At 37.4% G+C, this 14,695-nt stretch overlaps 1 protein-coding gene across 6 annotated transcripts in view; it reads left to right on the forward strand.

Annotated features, from left to right (window-relative positions):
- The window catches only part of ROCK2 (Rho associated coiled-coil containing protein kinase 2), a 182,768-nt gene that overhangs the window by 111,197 nt on the left and 56,876 nt on the right, over nt 1-14,695 (forward strand). For all 6 annotated transcript variants that reach the window (XR_011164608.1, XR_011164609.1, XM_069068910.1 and 3 more), the window contains exon 6: nt 13,614-13,758. Coding sequence is in view for 4 of the 6 variants with exons in the window: in XM_069068910.1 (XP_068925011.1) it covers nt 13,614-13,758 (145 nt within the window). In the remaining 2 variants the exon portion in view is untranslated. The remainder of the gene's footprint in view (nt 1-13,613; nt 13,759-14,695) is intronic.

The following is a 14,695-nucleotide window of genomic DNA, read 5'->3' on the forward strand; positions in this document are numbered from 1 at the left end:
CAGGTTCCAGGACTTCTTCAACAGGACAGTCTTTCACCAGTGGACAAATCTGGCAAAATAACATCAAAACAGACAGACAAAGTACCAGCAAAACAGCCATGTCTCCTCAGTCCTTGGCAGCTCAGGGGGCAGGTCTCAAAAGTCCAGGGCAATTCAAAGCGGCCACCAGCAATTCTCTTAGTCTCTCTCCACGAGGTGCAGCTTCCAAAAAGAACTTCCGCGTCTCTCTTGTCTCTCCAAATCTACATCACCAGCTCCTCCCAGTCAGGACTTTCTTTTCACATCAAAAAGTCCATCCCACAGGTGGGATTAACAAGCTCTGGGTTTTAATACAATCAATTTGAAAACCAAGCCAATACAGGGGAATCTTTAATTGCCATTACTATCACAGATATGTAGGTATTGGAAGTATATTAGCCTTCCAGATGATATATGCAATAAGAGACAACTAGGTGGCATAGTGTAGAGCATTGGACCTAGATTCAGGAAGACCTTTTTTTTAAATCCAGCCTCACTTACTAAGTGACCCTGGGTGAGTCATTTAACCTGTAAATGTGTCTGCTTAAGTTTTTTCATCTGTAAAATGGGAATGATGATATCACCTATCTCCCAGTTTCATGAAGATAAGGTTAGAATATTTGTAAAGCAGTTTGCAAACCTTAAAATCCTATTCAAATGCTAGCTGTTGCCTTTGGATAGGCATAATAAGGCAAACTCATCCATTTTATTTTTCTTTCCAATGTGTCATACTTCCATCATCCTTCCTTTTGGTTAATTTGTGATGAGAAATTTAGGATTTATGTAACTCAGTTTCTCTAGTAATATATCCACTAGTTGGTCATTGGATAAGAATTTAATATTTAAAACATCCACAGATAAATTCATGTTTATAGGTGGTATAAAATTGTGTGATAGTATTCTCAGACCCCTTTTCTGCCATTCTGCCATTGTTACTTCAGAAACAAAGGAAGTACGGACTTGAGGATCATTTTGTAATGTTTGTTTTTTTGGGTTGCATTCACCAAGTGGTAGCCTACTGCTGAAGAGCTTCTTCATATTTAGCATATTAGAATCTGACAGAGTTTATGTTTCATGTATATAGATTAAAAATGCTAGGGTCATCCTCCATCTCCAAAATCAGCATTTGAGATAGAACTTTTTATGTTAAGAAAAGACACTTATGAAAAAATCCAGGAACATGAGGGAGGGCCAAAGTAAAGACAATATGGGTGAAGATCAGCAGTATATTTTCCTGAGAGTAGTCTGGCACCAAGGCAGAAAGAGGCAGTAGATACTTTCAAAAAATAAATCATAAAGCCTGTTACAGAGATATAAGGTATTAGTGTTGGAGAACTTGAGATATTTTTTGAAACTTACAATCAAAGCAGCTAATAATTTTTATTTTACCTTCAGCAAAATGTAAACTCCTTGATGTCAGAGACTGTCTCAGTTTTGTATTTTTACCTCTAGAACCTAACACTGTTTCTGGCATATGATAGGTACTTAATAAATTCTTAAAATTGATTGCCTTAAAGATTACATCTTTTAAAAAGAAGAGAAAGCAATGAGAAGAACTTTTTTTTCTGGATTTGATTCTCAGCAATGTTCATTACATTCAGTTATATAATTACCAAGAATAAGGCTTCTTTCTCCAACTATTTACCTTCCTTATTTCTGTGAACGCTGTTTTGTAGTTGTATTTAAGTAAGAACTGAGTATGTTTTGCAAAGTCAACCATAGATATTTTATTCATTTAGTAGTTTTGAATGGATTTTTTTCTTTGTATTGTTTCTTCCTTGCTTTTTATTAATAATGGTTAGAAATGAATTTGGGCTTTTGGACTTATTTTGTATCTTGTTAATTTATAAGAATATTATTAATTTAGATTTTTAAAAGACATGTACAGACTATGGAGGCAAGGGCAGATAATAGATTATGCATAGAAAAGTGTGGCCTAGTTTTGTAAGAATAGCAATGAGTGTTATAACTCAGAATGATTTAGGCTGCCCAGCAATACAAAGGATAAGAAAAAGGACTTAATCTGCTATATTGGTTAAAAAAAAAGAGGATCAGATTAAGGGATTGGACTGCTGCTTTAGGTGAATGGGATCATGGCATGGACAATAAAGAGATGGTATTCACCTTTTGATTTTTTCTTTTTTTTCTCTGTGAAGGACTAGAGGATTTTTCTCTCTTTGGACTAGAATGACAAAACAGCAATAACTAAGACAGAATTGAAATGCAAGATAAATGGAACAATGAGAACCTAGTTACTCCTTTTTTTTTTTTTTTTTTTGGCTTTTTGGAGGGGGCAGGGCAGGGCAGTTGGGGTTAAGTAATTTACCCAAGATCAGAAGGCTAGTAAGTGTTAAGTGTCTGAGGCTGAATTTGAACTCAGGTTCTCTTGACTTCAGGGTGGTGCTCCATTCACTGCGCCACCTAGCTGCCCAGAACCTAGCTTTTTTTTTTTGCTTTTTGGGGGGCAATTGGGGTTAAGTGACTTGCCCACGGTCACATGGCTAGTGTTTTTTTTTTTTTTATGTTAAATGTATGAGGCCAGATTTAAACTCAGGTCCTCTTAACTCCAGGTCTGGTGCTCTACTCACTGTGCCACCTAGTCACCCCCAAACCTAGCTACTCTTGATGAGTTAAGTTGCTAGATCCAAACTTCATTCCAGGATAATGAAAGAATTGGCAGATGGAATTTCTGAGTTACACTTAGTGAAGGAGAACAGAAAAGTTATCAGAGGATTGGAGAAGGGCATATGCCCTGATTTTTACATAAAGGGAAGAAATCAATTTGCAAACTACAGTCTAGTGGGCTTGCCTTTAATTTGCAGCAAAACTCTTCAGCATGATTCAAGTTAGTGAACATCTAGAAAGGGATATAGTGATTATAAGTTATAATCCTGATTTCATAAAAAAAACAGGGATGCTACCAATGAAACTGATAAATGAAATGGACAAATAGCTACAAAAATGTAAAATGCATAGATTAACATAAAAAAAAGTAGCGCATTTAAATAACTGAATCTCAGAAAAGAAATTGAATAAGGCATAATATAATGAATTCCCTGAAGGGAAAAAAAAATCCAAAGCATTTATTGCATATTTTCGTTGAATGCCTTTAAGATGCAAGTTTGTGTTATAATTATTCCCCCAAAGCATAGTGCAACTCATTTGGACTCCAGGCCCAAGTATACAAAGTCTGTGATGTAACTTAGTAAGAAAATAAAGGTGTTGGGGCAGCTGTGTGGCGTAGTGTATAGAGTACCAGCTGTGGAGCCAGGAGGACCTGAGTTCAAATCCAGCCTCAGACATTTACTAGCTGTGTGACCCTGGGCAAGTCCCTTAACCCCATTGCTTTCTCCTCTACACCAAAATAAAAGGGGGGAAAAAGAAAGGTATTAGATAAACTTCTTGCTGGAATGTCTGCAGCTGCCTTGAGTTTGGTATTAACAGATAGTCACAATTCATTAGATCCACAAAAAAGGGAAACATACTTGTAAAAGTATTTGAATCTTTTCCAGAAAGTGCTAAAGTAACATCTCAAGTGCACGATGAAGGAATTGAAAAAAGTGGAAAAACAGCTAAGTTTGTGGGTAAATGAGATGGTGGTTGCTTGACCCTCTTGTCACCACACCAGGCCAAGCAACCCTGAGCTCAGAAGGGGCCAGGTACTCACTCCAGAGCATCTTCTTTTCATCAGGGAATAGTTCAGCCATGGAGCTGAAAGGAAGATTGTTGTTGTTCATCCTTTGAAGAGGACCAGTGACATCATGGGTGATGTCTTAACTTACCCATGAATTGACTTTAAGTGACACAAAGTCATCATCCTTGCTCTTTTCCTGAGTTATCAAAGTGTAGTGACAAGACAAAAGTCAGGATAGCTGGTGATGCCTCAGTATGCAGTGGATGATCATGGTGTCTTTGATACCTGACAAAGCACTCCACAGTGCCTGCTTCAGTCACCTTCATGGCCATTGGAACAATTTTTCTCATCCACACGTTCCTACAGGGAAAGTCTTCACATGCTTGGGGTAGATACCTCCTTAACTTACTGATGGGTTTGAGACCTTTGGTTACGCTTAAGCTGTTTTTACTTATCTTCCAAGATGGTTTACATGTGAGTAACTGCTATAGCAGTGAGCACGCTACAGCTTCTTGGAGCCACAGGTGAGAGTTAGGTAAAGATAGATACCAGTGGTGGATAAGTAGACTCGAAAAGTGCTTGGCAAGCCCTCATGCCAGAAGTGTTAGTACTTGCTGAACATATCCAATACACCCTGAAAAGGATACTGAAGATGGCAGGTTGCCCCTTTCTCTTTTTTACATTGGAGTTCTTCCAGCATCACAGCCCATGCCCTTCCCCATCTTGTCAGGCATTGCCTCTCCTTTCCTCTGCATTTTATAGGTTATTTCTTGATTACTGTGTTAGGAAGAGTTCATATTATGAAAATTTGCATTTTGTTATGAAGAATTGTATGCAGAATAGTTTAATTTTAGTACTCTCTAGTGAACTGAGAACCTAATCCCCTGTTTTCCACAGGTTAGTGTATCAACATTTCTGTTTTTTACTTTTACACTATTTTCTAAGAATGTTGCCCTCACAAAAAATGAGAATTGACTATATTAGTAAAGTGTCTGTAGCAATACAGCAAAAAGATGGCCACATTGAATTTATATCAGGAATTCAATTAGTTCAGTAGGAGAAATACTATAATAAGTAATATAAATATAATCTTATTAATAACAAACAATAGAAATCACACGATTATATCAAGAGATGCAGAAAAGGCTATTGAAGTATAAATGGATTTTTTTTCTTCCTTTAGTTTATAGCATCTGTAGTGTTCTATCACAGTCATATGCCACAACTTGTTCAATCATTCTCCAGTTAATGGGCATCTCCTAAATTTCTAGTTTTTTGCCACCACAAAAAACGTTGCTGTAAATAGTTTTTGTGTGCATAGGTACTTTTCTTTTTTCCTTCCTTTCTGTTTTTGATCTCTTTGGGATGCAGACTTAGTAGTGGTATTGCTGGGTAAATGAATATATGCTTGATGGGGAGAAAATTTGGAACTCAAAATCTTATGGAAGTGAATTGTGAAAATCAAAAACTAATTAATTAGAAAAAATAAGAAAAGGGTATGTATGGTTTTATAGACCTTTGGGCATAGTTCATAATTGTTCTCTAGAATGGTTGGATCAATTTGCAACTCCACCAGCAGTGTTTTAGTGTCTCAATTTTCCCACATCCCTTCCAACATTTGTCATCTTTCTTTTCTATCATATTATCAATCTGATAGGTGTGAGATGGTACCTCAGAATTGTTTTAATTTGCATTTCTCTAATTAGTAGTGGCTTAGAGCTTTTTTTCATATGACTATAGGTAACTTTGATTTCTTCTTCTGAAAGCTACCTGTTCATATCCATTGACCATTTATCAATTGAGGAATGACTTGTGTTCTTATAAATTTAATGCAGTTCTCTATGTATTTGAGAAATAAGACCTTTATTAGAGAAGCTGGCTATAAAATTTTTTTTCACATTAGGATTACTAACTATATATTCCCTTCATCCTATTTTTTCTCATTTATTCTTTTCTCTCTGTTCTTTCACCCTGTCCCTCAAAAGTGTTTTGCTTCTGACCACTGCCTCCTCTAATCCATCCTCCCTTCTATTATCCCTTTCCCCTTCAATTTCCCTGTAGTATAAGATAGATTTCTATACCCTACTAAATGTGTATGTTATTTCCTTTCTGAGCCAATTCTGATGAGAGCAATGTTCAAGCATTTTCTGCTGCCCCTCTTTCTTCTTTTTTTTTAAGCAGTTGGGGTTAAGTAACTTGCTCAAGGTTACATGGCCAGTTATTTCTGGGTGTGGTGCTAAGCATCTGAGCCTGGATTCGATCCCAGGTTATCCCGACTCTGGGGCCGGTGCTCTTACTCACTGAGTCACCTGGCTGCCCCTAAGCAATTGGAGTTAAGTAAATTGCTCAAGGTTACACGGCCAGGTGTTTCTGGGTGGGTGCTAAGTGTCTGAGCCCGGATTTGATCCCAGGTCATCCTGACTCTGGGGCCGGTGCTCTTACTCACTGAGTCACCTGGCTGCCCCTAAGCAATCGGGGTTAAGTAACTTGCTCAAGGTTACATGGCCAGGTGTTTCTGGGTGGGTGCTAAGTGTCTGAGCCCGGGATTCGATCTCCAGGTCATCCTGACTCTGGGGCCGGTGCTCTTACTCGCCGCCTTACTCTTACTACCTGGCCGCCCCTCTTTCTTCCCTTCTACTGTAAAATCTTTTTTGTACCTTTTTTATGTGAGAGAATTTACTCTATTCTACCTCTTCCTTCCACCTCCTCCCTCTTTTTCACCCCTTAATTTTATTTTTTTTCAGGATATCATCCCATCAGAATCAGCTCACACTCATGCCTTCTGTCTGTATACTCCTTCTAACTGTCCTAATAATGATACAATTCTTAGGAATTAACAGGTATCATGTAGGAATGTAAACAGTTTGACCTTATTGAATTCCTTGTATTTTCTCTTTCCTGCTTACCTTTTTATGCTTTTCTTGTATCTTGTATTTGAAAGTCAGATTTTTCTATTCAGTCACAGTCTTTTCATCAGAAGTGCTTGAAAGTCCTCTGTTTCATTAAATTTCCATTTTTCCCTTTGAAGGCTTATATTCAGTTTTGTTGGGTAAATTATTCTTGGTTGTAATCTTAGCTCTTTTGCCCTGCAGAATATCATATTCAAAGCCCTCAGATCCTCTAATGTAGAAGCTGCTAAATTTTATGTTATCCTTACTATAGCTTTAGGATATCTGCACTGTTTCTAGCAGCTTGCTGTATTTTCATCTTGACCTGGGAGCTCTGGAATTTGTAATATTCCTGGGAGTTTTCATTTTGGGATCTCTTTCAGGAGGTGATTGGTGGATTCTTTCAATTTCTATTTTACCCTTTGATTCTAGGATATCAGGATAGTTTTACTTGACAAATTCTTGAAATATGATGACTAGACTCTTTTCTTGATGATGGCTTTTAGGAAGGCCAGTGATTCTTATATTATCTTTCCTTGATTTATTTTCCAGATCAATTGTTTTTCCAATGAGATAGTTCTTGTTATCTTCAATTTGTTATTTTCTTCAGTATCTTTTGTGCCTCCTTTTCCAAGCTTTTGACTCTTTTAAAAATAATTTTCTTCTATCACTCTTATTTCTTCTAATTTTCCTTTATTTATAATTTTTGTACTTGAGACCAATTCACATTTTTCTTTGAGGCTTAAGATGTACCAGTTTTGACTTTGATGTCTTCTTCTGAGCTTATTTTGATCTTTCTTGCTGCCAGTCTGGTGATATTCTTATGATCAGGTTCTTTTTTGTTGTTGTTGTTATTTGCTCATTTTTCCAGGCTTTTTCTTGACTTTTAACTTTATGTTGAAATTGAGCTTTGCTTCTGGAGTGAATGGGAGACCGTCTGAAACCTCAAGTTTTTTGTGCTGCTATTTACACAGCCAATTCCGAGGGTCTCTTAAGTTTTCAGTTCTTCCAAGGTGGTGTCTGTCCTTCTGGTCTGTTATCTAGTCTATGAGTGACCACAAGCACTCTTTTCTGCCCTGAACCTGTGATCAGGGTCTTTCCTCCCCTGTGGCTGAATGCTTCAGTGTGTTAGTGCTCTTCCTTACCCTGAGACTTTGAACTGGAGCCGTATATGGGCTATACCCCCTATGCCTGCAAACAGTTGTCTGTAATTTCCTTCTGGCCAGTTGTCTGACTCTCTTTCACTCTGAGCTGAGTACTCCACAAGCCACAGCTTTAGTCACCCTGCCGATTCAGTCACCCCCAAGGCCTACTACTAGCTTCTGCCAGGCAATACTGGCTGCCTGGTGCAAGGGCCAGGGACTCACTGCTAGCTTGTGCTGGATATTCAACCTGGCTACTGGCTACTGGCTTGTGTCAGGTTGTAATGCTTAACTGTTGGCTTGTGGAGGGCAGCCTGTGTTGAATGTAATCCACTGTCACCCCAGAAAGAAACACCTTTGCCGAAAATCTTCTTTGGCTTTGGCTGGAAAATTCTTTCACTCTCTTTTTGTTGGTTCTGCAACTCCAGAATTCATTTTGAGGCACTATTTTAAACTTGCTTAGAAGGTTGTTTGGGAGTGCTCATGTGAGTCCTTACCTCTCCTCTGCCCTCTAGGCTCTGCCCCCTAAAACTTATTTATCAATTGCTTTTTTTTTTCTTTTTAGAGAAGGGATCTGTGGTCTTCAACAGACTACCTTAAAGGGATCTATCACACACACAATATCTCTGACTTAGAAAATCCTAGAATCAATTAAAAAATGTATTCAAAGCAACTATAGAATGTATAAAATTTTAGGAAATCCTTATACTAAGGCACATGTAGGAACAATATAAATACAATTACAAAGCATTCTATAGAAATAAGACTTTTAAAGACTTAAGAATGTTAATCAATGCAGTGACTAACCAGGATAGATGATGAAGCAGCACCTCTTTGATAGATGAACTCAGAATTCCTAATGAAATGTATTTTTGACAAGGACAATGGTGATTTCTTTTGTTTATGCATATTTGTTATCACATCTTGTTTTTGTTTTTTGTTTTGTTTTGTTTGTTTGCAATATGGGTGAATTGGTAGAGAAGGAGTCTAACAATATAATTATGCCTACCTCTACCCCCAAAATAAAAGATGAAAAAAAGAAAAAGGTCATTGAAACATTTTTTTTTAATGCATAAAAGGGATCAGAAGGAAGAAAACACGTAAGTGGAAACCTTTTAAAGGTACATGCTGAATTTATGCTATAGAGATTTGTAATTTCATGTAAAGTCTGAAATTAGTCACTCAGATGAATGTGTTCTTTCCAAAGTTACCAGCAATCTCTGAAAAATTTGATCTTTTCTCAGTACTCAGTTGTTACAGATTTTTCTATATGTAACACTGCTGATCACTCTTCCTCCTATTCTCTCTTTTTTGGCTCTCCTATTCTCTTTTCATTCCTCAGTCTCCTTTTTTCCATATCATACTTCCTAGCTGTGGGTGTAGCCCATGGCTTTGTCTTTTCTCATTATACTTTCCTGGTAGTCTTTGTCAGCTATTAGGAGTTTAATCATCATCTCTTTTCAGATGGCTTCTAGGTTTTTATATTAGGTGTCAATCTTTCACTCCCCTACCTACCAAAAAGTATTAATCTCTCCACTAAGCTTCAGTTTCACATCAGCATCTGCAATAGGACATTTCAGAGTGCATGTCCCAGAGGCACTTAAAACTCAACATATCCAAAATAGAATTCTCCCAAACTTTACTACATCTAAGGGCACCACCATTTTTTACCAGGCTCTCTGTGTTTTCCTAGATTTCTCACTCTCATCTGATGTATCTCATAAGTTGTCCAATCTTACCATATCTACCTCTAAAACACCTCTCCTACCGTGTTTCCCCGATAATAAGACCTATCCCGAAAATAAGCCCTCTCCTTACTGTGTAAGATTCCTCTAAAATAAGCCCTCCCCCGAAAATAAGCCCTATTGAGATTGCTACTGTAGTGAAGGTGATCTCCTGCGCTACACGCTACATTACGGTACCCTCTGTATGCACCGTCCCGTCCCCCCCCCCCCCGGGTGAAACGCACGCCGCGCTCCGGGCTGCATCCAATCAGAGCTGCAGCAGTGAGCGCGTCATCCTGTTCTTTATTGAATTCATTATTGAATAAAGGTACATTTTTTTGTTCACATTTACCTGTTTATTAAAATTGCTGTCAATGTTCATTAAACTAAGCCCTCCCCTGAAAATAAGCCCTCTGGTGTTTTTCTGTCCAAAAAATATAATAAGACAGTGTCTTATTATCGGGGAAACACGGTATCTGACTTTCTTCATTCATAGCCATCACTTTAGTTCAGAAGCTAATCACCTTTTTTTTGGGAGGGCAATTTGGGTTAAGTGACTTGCCCAAGGTCACATGGTTATTTTTTGTGATAAGTGTCTGAGGCTGGATCTGAACCCAGGTCCTCCTGACTCCAGGGCCAGAGCTCTATTCACTGCCACACCTAGCCACCCCAGCTAATCACTTCTTGATTAGACTATTGTAGTAGACTCTGAATTGTTCTCCCTGCCTCAAGTCCCTTCCCACTCTAATACGTTCTCCACAAAGCTATCAAAGTGATTTTCCTTTAACCATGACATTTCTCTACTTAATAAACTCCAGTGGCTCCTTAATTGCTTGTAGAGTCAAATATATAAACTCCTTGATTTGGTTTTAAAATCTTTTTATAACTTGATCCTAATCATTTTTCTACCTTAAGTATACATTACTTCCTATTGTGGGCTGATGGATTTATTTGGGACCTATTTGTGGACCTCTTGAGCAAAAAGTATATTAAGATATCTCTGAGATTATGGAGATGAGTTCTTTAGATCTCAGAGAACTTCCTTGAGAGCTACTTTAAAATGGTGTGTGTGTGTGTGTGTGTGTGTACACATATATAAATATGTAAAATTTATTTTTAACTTTTTTTGGAAAATTATGAGTTCTGAATTCCCTCCCTCAAACATTGAGAAGGCAAGCAATTATGTAAGTTACATATCTGAAATCATATTTGCGTATTAGCCATATTGCAAAAAAAGCAAGGAAAATAAAGAAAATGAAAAAATTATACTTCACTTTGCAAATAGTTTATTAGTTCTCAATATGGAAGTAGATGCCATTTTTCAGCATGATTACTTTAGAATTGCCTTGGATCCTTATGGTGATCAGTGTATCTAATTCTTTCACAGGTGATCATCATATAATATTGCTGTGAGGGTGTATAATATTCTCTTGGTTCTGCTTCACCTCAGTTTGTATCAGTTCATATAAGTCTTTCCAGGTGTTTCTGAAACCAGGTTGCTCATCATTTCTTATAGTACAGGAGTATTCCGTCACAGTCATATACCGCAACTTGTTCAGCCATTCCCTAATTGATGGGCATCCCTTAATATCCAATTCTTTGCCACCACATAAAGAGCTACTATAAATATTTTTGTTACATAGAACCTTTTCTTTTTTCCTAGATCTCTTTGGGATACAGACCTAGTAGTGGTATTACTGAGTCAAAAGATTTACACAGTTTTATAGGCCTTTGGGCATAGTTCCAAATTGCTCTCCAGAATGGTTTGGATCACCTTACAATTCCACTAACAGTGCTTTAGTGTCTCAATATTTCCACATCCCTTCCAACATTTGCCATTTTCCTTTTTTCACATTAGCCAATCTGAGAGGTGTGAGGTGGTACTTTAACATTGTTTTAATTTGCAGTTCTCTAATTAGTAGTGATTTAGAGAATTTTTTCATATGATTATAGATTGCTTTGATTTCTTCTTCAGAAAACTGCATGTCCATAACCTTTGACCATTTATCAATTGGGTAATAATTTGTATTCTTATAAATTAGACTCAATTCTGTATGTATTTGAGTAATGAGGCCTTTATCAGAAAAAATTTGCTCTTTGTTTAAAATGTTTTCTCAGTTTCTTTCCTTCTAATCTTGACTATGTTATTTTTGTTTTTGTAGAGTCTTTTTAATTTCATGTAATGAATATGATCTGTTTTACTTCTAGTAATGCTCTTTGTCTTTTGTTTGGTTATAATTTCCTCACTTATCCATAGATCTGACAGGTAAAATTTTCCATGCTTCCCTAATTTGCTTATGATATCATCCTTTATGATGATATCATATGAAGCCATGTACCCATTTTGACCATATCTAGGTAAACTGTGAAATGCTAGTCTATACCTAATTTCTGCCAAACTGCTTTCTAGTTTTCTTAGCAGTTTTTTTCTCGAAATAGTGAGTTATTGCCCCCAAAGCTTAGATCTTTGGGTTTATCAGACACTGGATTGCTATGGTCATTTACTATTATGTATTGTGTACCTAATCTATTCCACTGACCCACCATTCTGTTTCCTAGCCAGTATCAGATTTTTTTATGATTACTCCTTTTTTGTTTTTTATACTGGTAATTTGGTTTGTTTTTTTAGTCAGATTAACCGATGTTTTATTTGTTTTGGGTTGTTTTTTTTTCTTCTATAAAACTAACTCCTGATTTTATTAGTTAAATGGGTATTTTACATTTGCGTTTTCTAGTTTTTTTAGTTGTATGCTCAGTTCATTGATTTACTCTTTCTCTCTTTTATTTACACACACAGAGATAGGTAGATAGACAGATAGATATAAATTTCTCCTTAAGTAATGTTTTGACTGCATTCCACAAATTTTCTAATGTTGTCTCATTGTTGTCATTTTCTTTAATAAAATAATTCATTTGTTTCTATGATTTGTTCTTTGATCTACTCTGTAGGATTATTTAAGTTCCAATTAACTTTTTTTTTTTTTATTAAAAGCAATCAGGGTTAAGTAACTTGCTCAAGGTTACACGGCCAGTTATTTCTGGGTGCAGTGCTGAGTATCTGAGCCCGGATTTGATCCAGGTCATCCCAACACTGGAGCTGGCGCTCTTACTCGCTGAGCCACCTGGCCGCTCCTAAGCAATTGGGGTTAAGTAACTTGCTCAAGGTTACATGGCCAGGTGTTTCTGGGTGGGTGCTAAGTGTCTGAGCCCGGGATTTGATCTCCAGGTCTTCTCAACACTGGAGCCGGTGCTCTTACTCGCTGTGCTACCTGGCTGCCCCTCCAATTAACTTTTAATCTGTGCTCCCACAACCCTTTATTGAATGTGATTTTCATTGCATTATGGTCTTTAAAAAGTACATTTAATATTTCTACTTTTCTGCCATTTAGTTGTGAGGTTTTTAGGTTAGTTTTTGTGAAGGTACCATGTCTAGCTGAGAAAAAATGTATTCTTTGTTGATGCAACACTCCCTTACAATAACTAGTTCCTTTTAAGCCATTATATATTCCCCAAATATTCCCCTTCTGTGGATCTGAGGAATCTATTTTAGATAAAAGTTATGAATTCAATAACAATTGTCATAAGCCTCCAGTTGATGAAATTCTTTTAGGCATTTGGACAGAGCTTAGGCTCTCTGTCTAAATTTACATTGATATATTATCTCTAGCTAACCCTTTCCCACTTTGTGGTAAAGCAAAATTTAGTTACTAAAATATTTGACTAATAAAACAACCAATTACATAGCCATGAGGAGGGGAAATTGGATAAGAAAAAGCATGCCTTTTCTTGGAACTTTTTGAAACTGGTGGTAGTAACCCTAATCTTCTGCTCTAAGAGCCAGTGGCTCCTTGATGGCTCTCTTATCTGCCATAGGGAAGGGAAGAAAAAGATAATAAACATTAGGTGCCAGGCACTGTGCTTAGCACTTTTTACAAATATTATCTCACACAGAAGGCATTTAGTACAGTGCCTGTTATATAGAAAGCACTTAATAAGTGCTTTTTTGTGTATGGACTGATAAGATTTCAGAAGTTTTTTCTCTTTTAAAAAAGACACTTCCTAAAGGGCATGATCTCATGCCAGTTTAATTTCTCCTCATGTAAATCTAAATTGTATCAGTGTACATCAGCTCACTAAAGAGGGCACTATTTTAAGCTCAATTTAACTTTTCTTTGAGCCATGTTATTTACTTGTTCTCTTTAATCAGACAGGCATGGTACATTGTGATACAGCAGTTGGAACACCTGATTATATATCACCTGAAGTTTTGAAGTCACAGGGTGGTGATGGCTGCTATGGACGAGAGTGTGATTGGTGGTCTGTAGGTGTTTTCCTTTTTGAGATGCTGGTTGGTAAGTAAATACAGCCTCCTGATTATCTTCCCTTCCCTCCTCCCATTCCACAATGTTTTACTTTGAGAGCTTGAGTAGACAAAATTATGTGTGTGTAAGTCAAGTCAGCAGTCATTTATTAAGTGCCAGGCACTGTGCTAAGTTCTTAGGATGAAAAGATAGGCAAAAACCAGTCCTTCCTCTCAAGGAGCTCACAGACTAATGAAGTAGCTAACAAGAAAAGAACTATGTACCTACAAGATCTCTGTAGGATAAATTGGAGATGACCCCAAAAGGAAAGCACTCGCGTTAAGGTAGATCAGGAAGGGCTTCATGCAGAAAGTGAGATTTCAGCTGGGACTGGAAGGAATCCAGGAGGCAGAGATGTAGAGGAATTGTGGGCATGGAGGCTAGCCAGTAAAATGTGTGGAATTAGGTTATGGAATGTCTTATTCAAGGAATAGCAAGGAGGCCAATGTCACTGAATTATAGAATATGTTGAGGGGTGTAGCAGCAAGCACCCTAGCATACCCAAGATGGCTGCTAGCATAGGTTCTTAGATCTGCTTTTCTAAAGTAAAGCAACTCAAAATGGGTTAACAATCTTACTTTAATCAAACATACATCATTTACCTAGTTCAGGGGAAAAAGTCAACACCCTGAACTTCAGAGAATACAAACAAAATACAAACAAGTTACAGGCAGACAGAGAAACAGATCACCAGACAGGCTTCCAGCTGTCTTACCATTATATCCATACCTAGTCAGTTACCAGAGAGGGAAGCATCAACATCTGGGTTTTCAAAGCTGGGGGGCTCAATGGCTGCCCAAAGTCTCATCTGGTCAAATCACACCACTCTTCCCAAAGTGAGCCCCAAAGCAAAACCTCACATCAGGGTATGTGTGTATATATATGTATGTATGTATGTATGTATGTATGTATGTATGTATGTATGTAT

Source organism: Petaurus breviceps, unplaced genomic scaffold, assembly GCF_028583685.1.
Source record: "Petaurus breviceps papuanus isolate PSGF00001 unplaced genomic scaffold, PetGlider_PUasm1.0 90775, whole genome shotgun sequence".
Taxonomy (NCBI): Eukaryota; Metazoa; Chordata; class Mammalia; order Diprotodontia; family Petauridae; genus Petaurus; species Petaurus breviceps.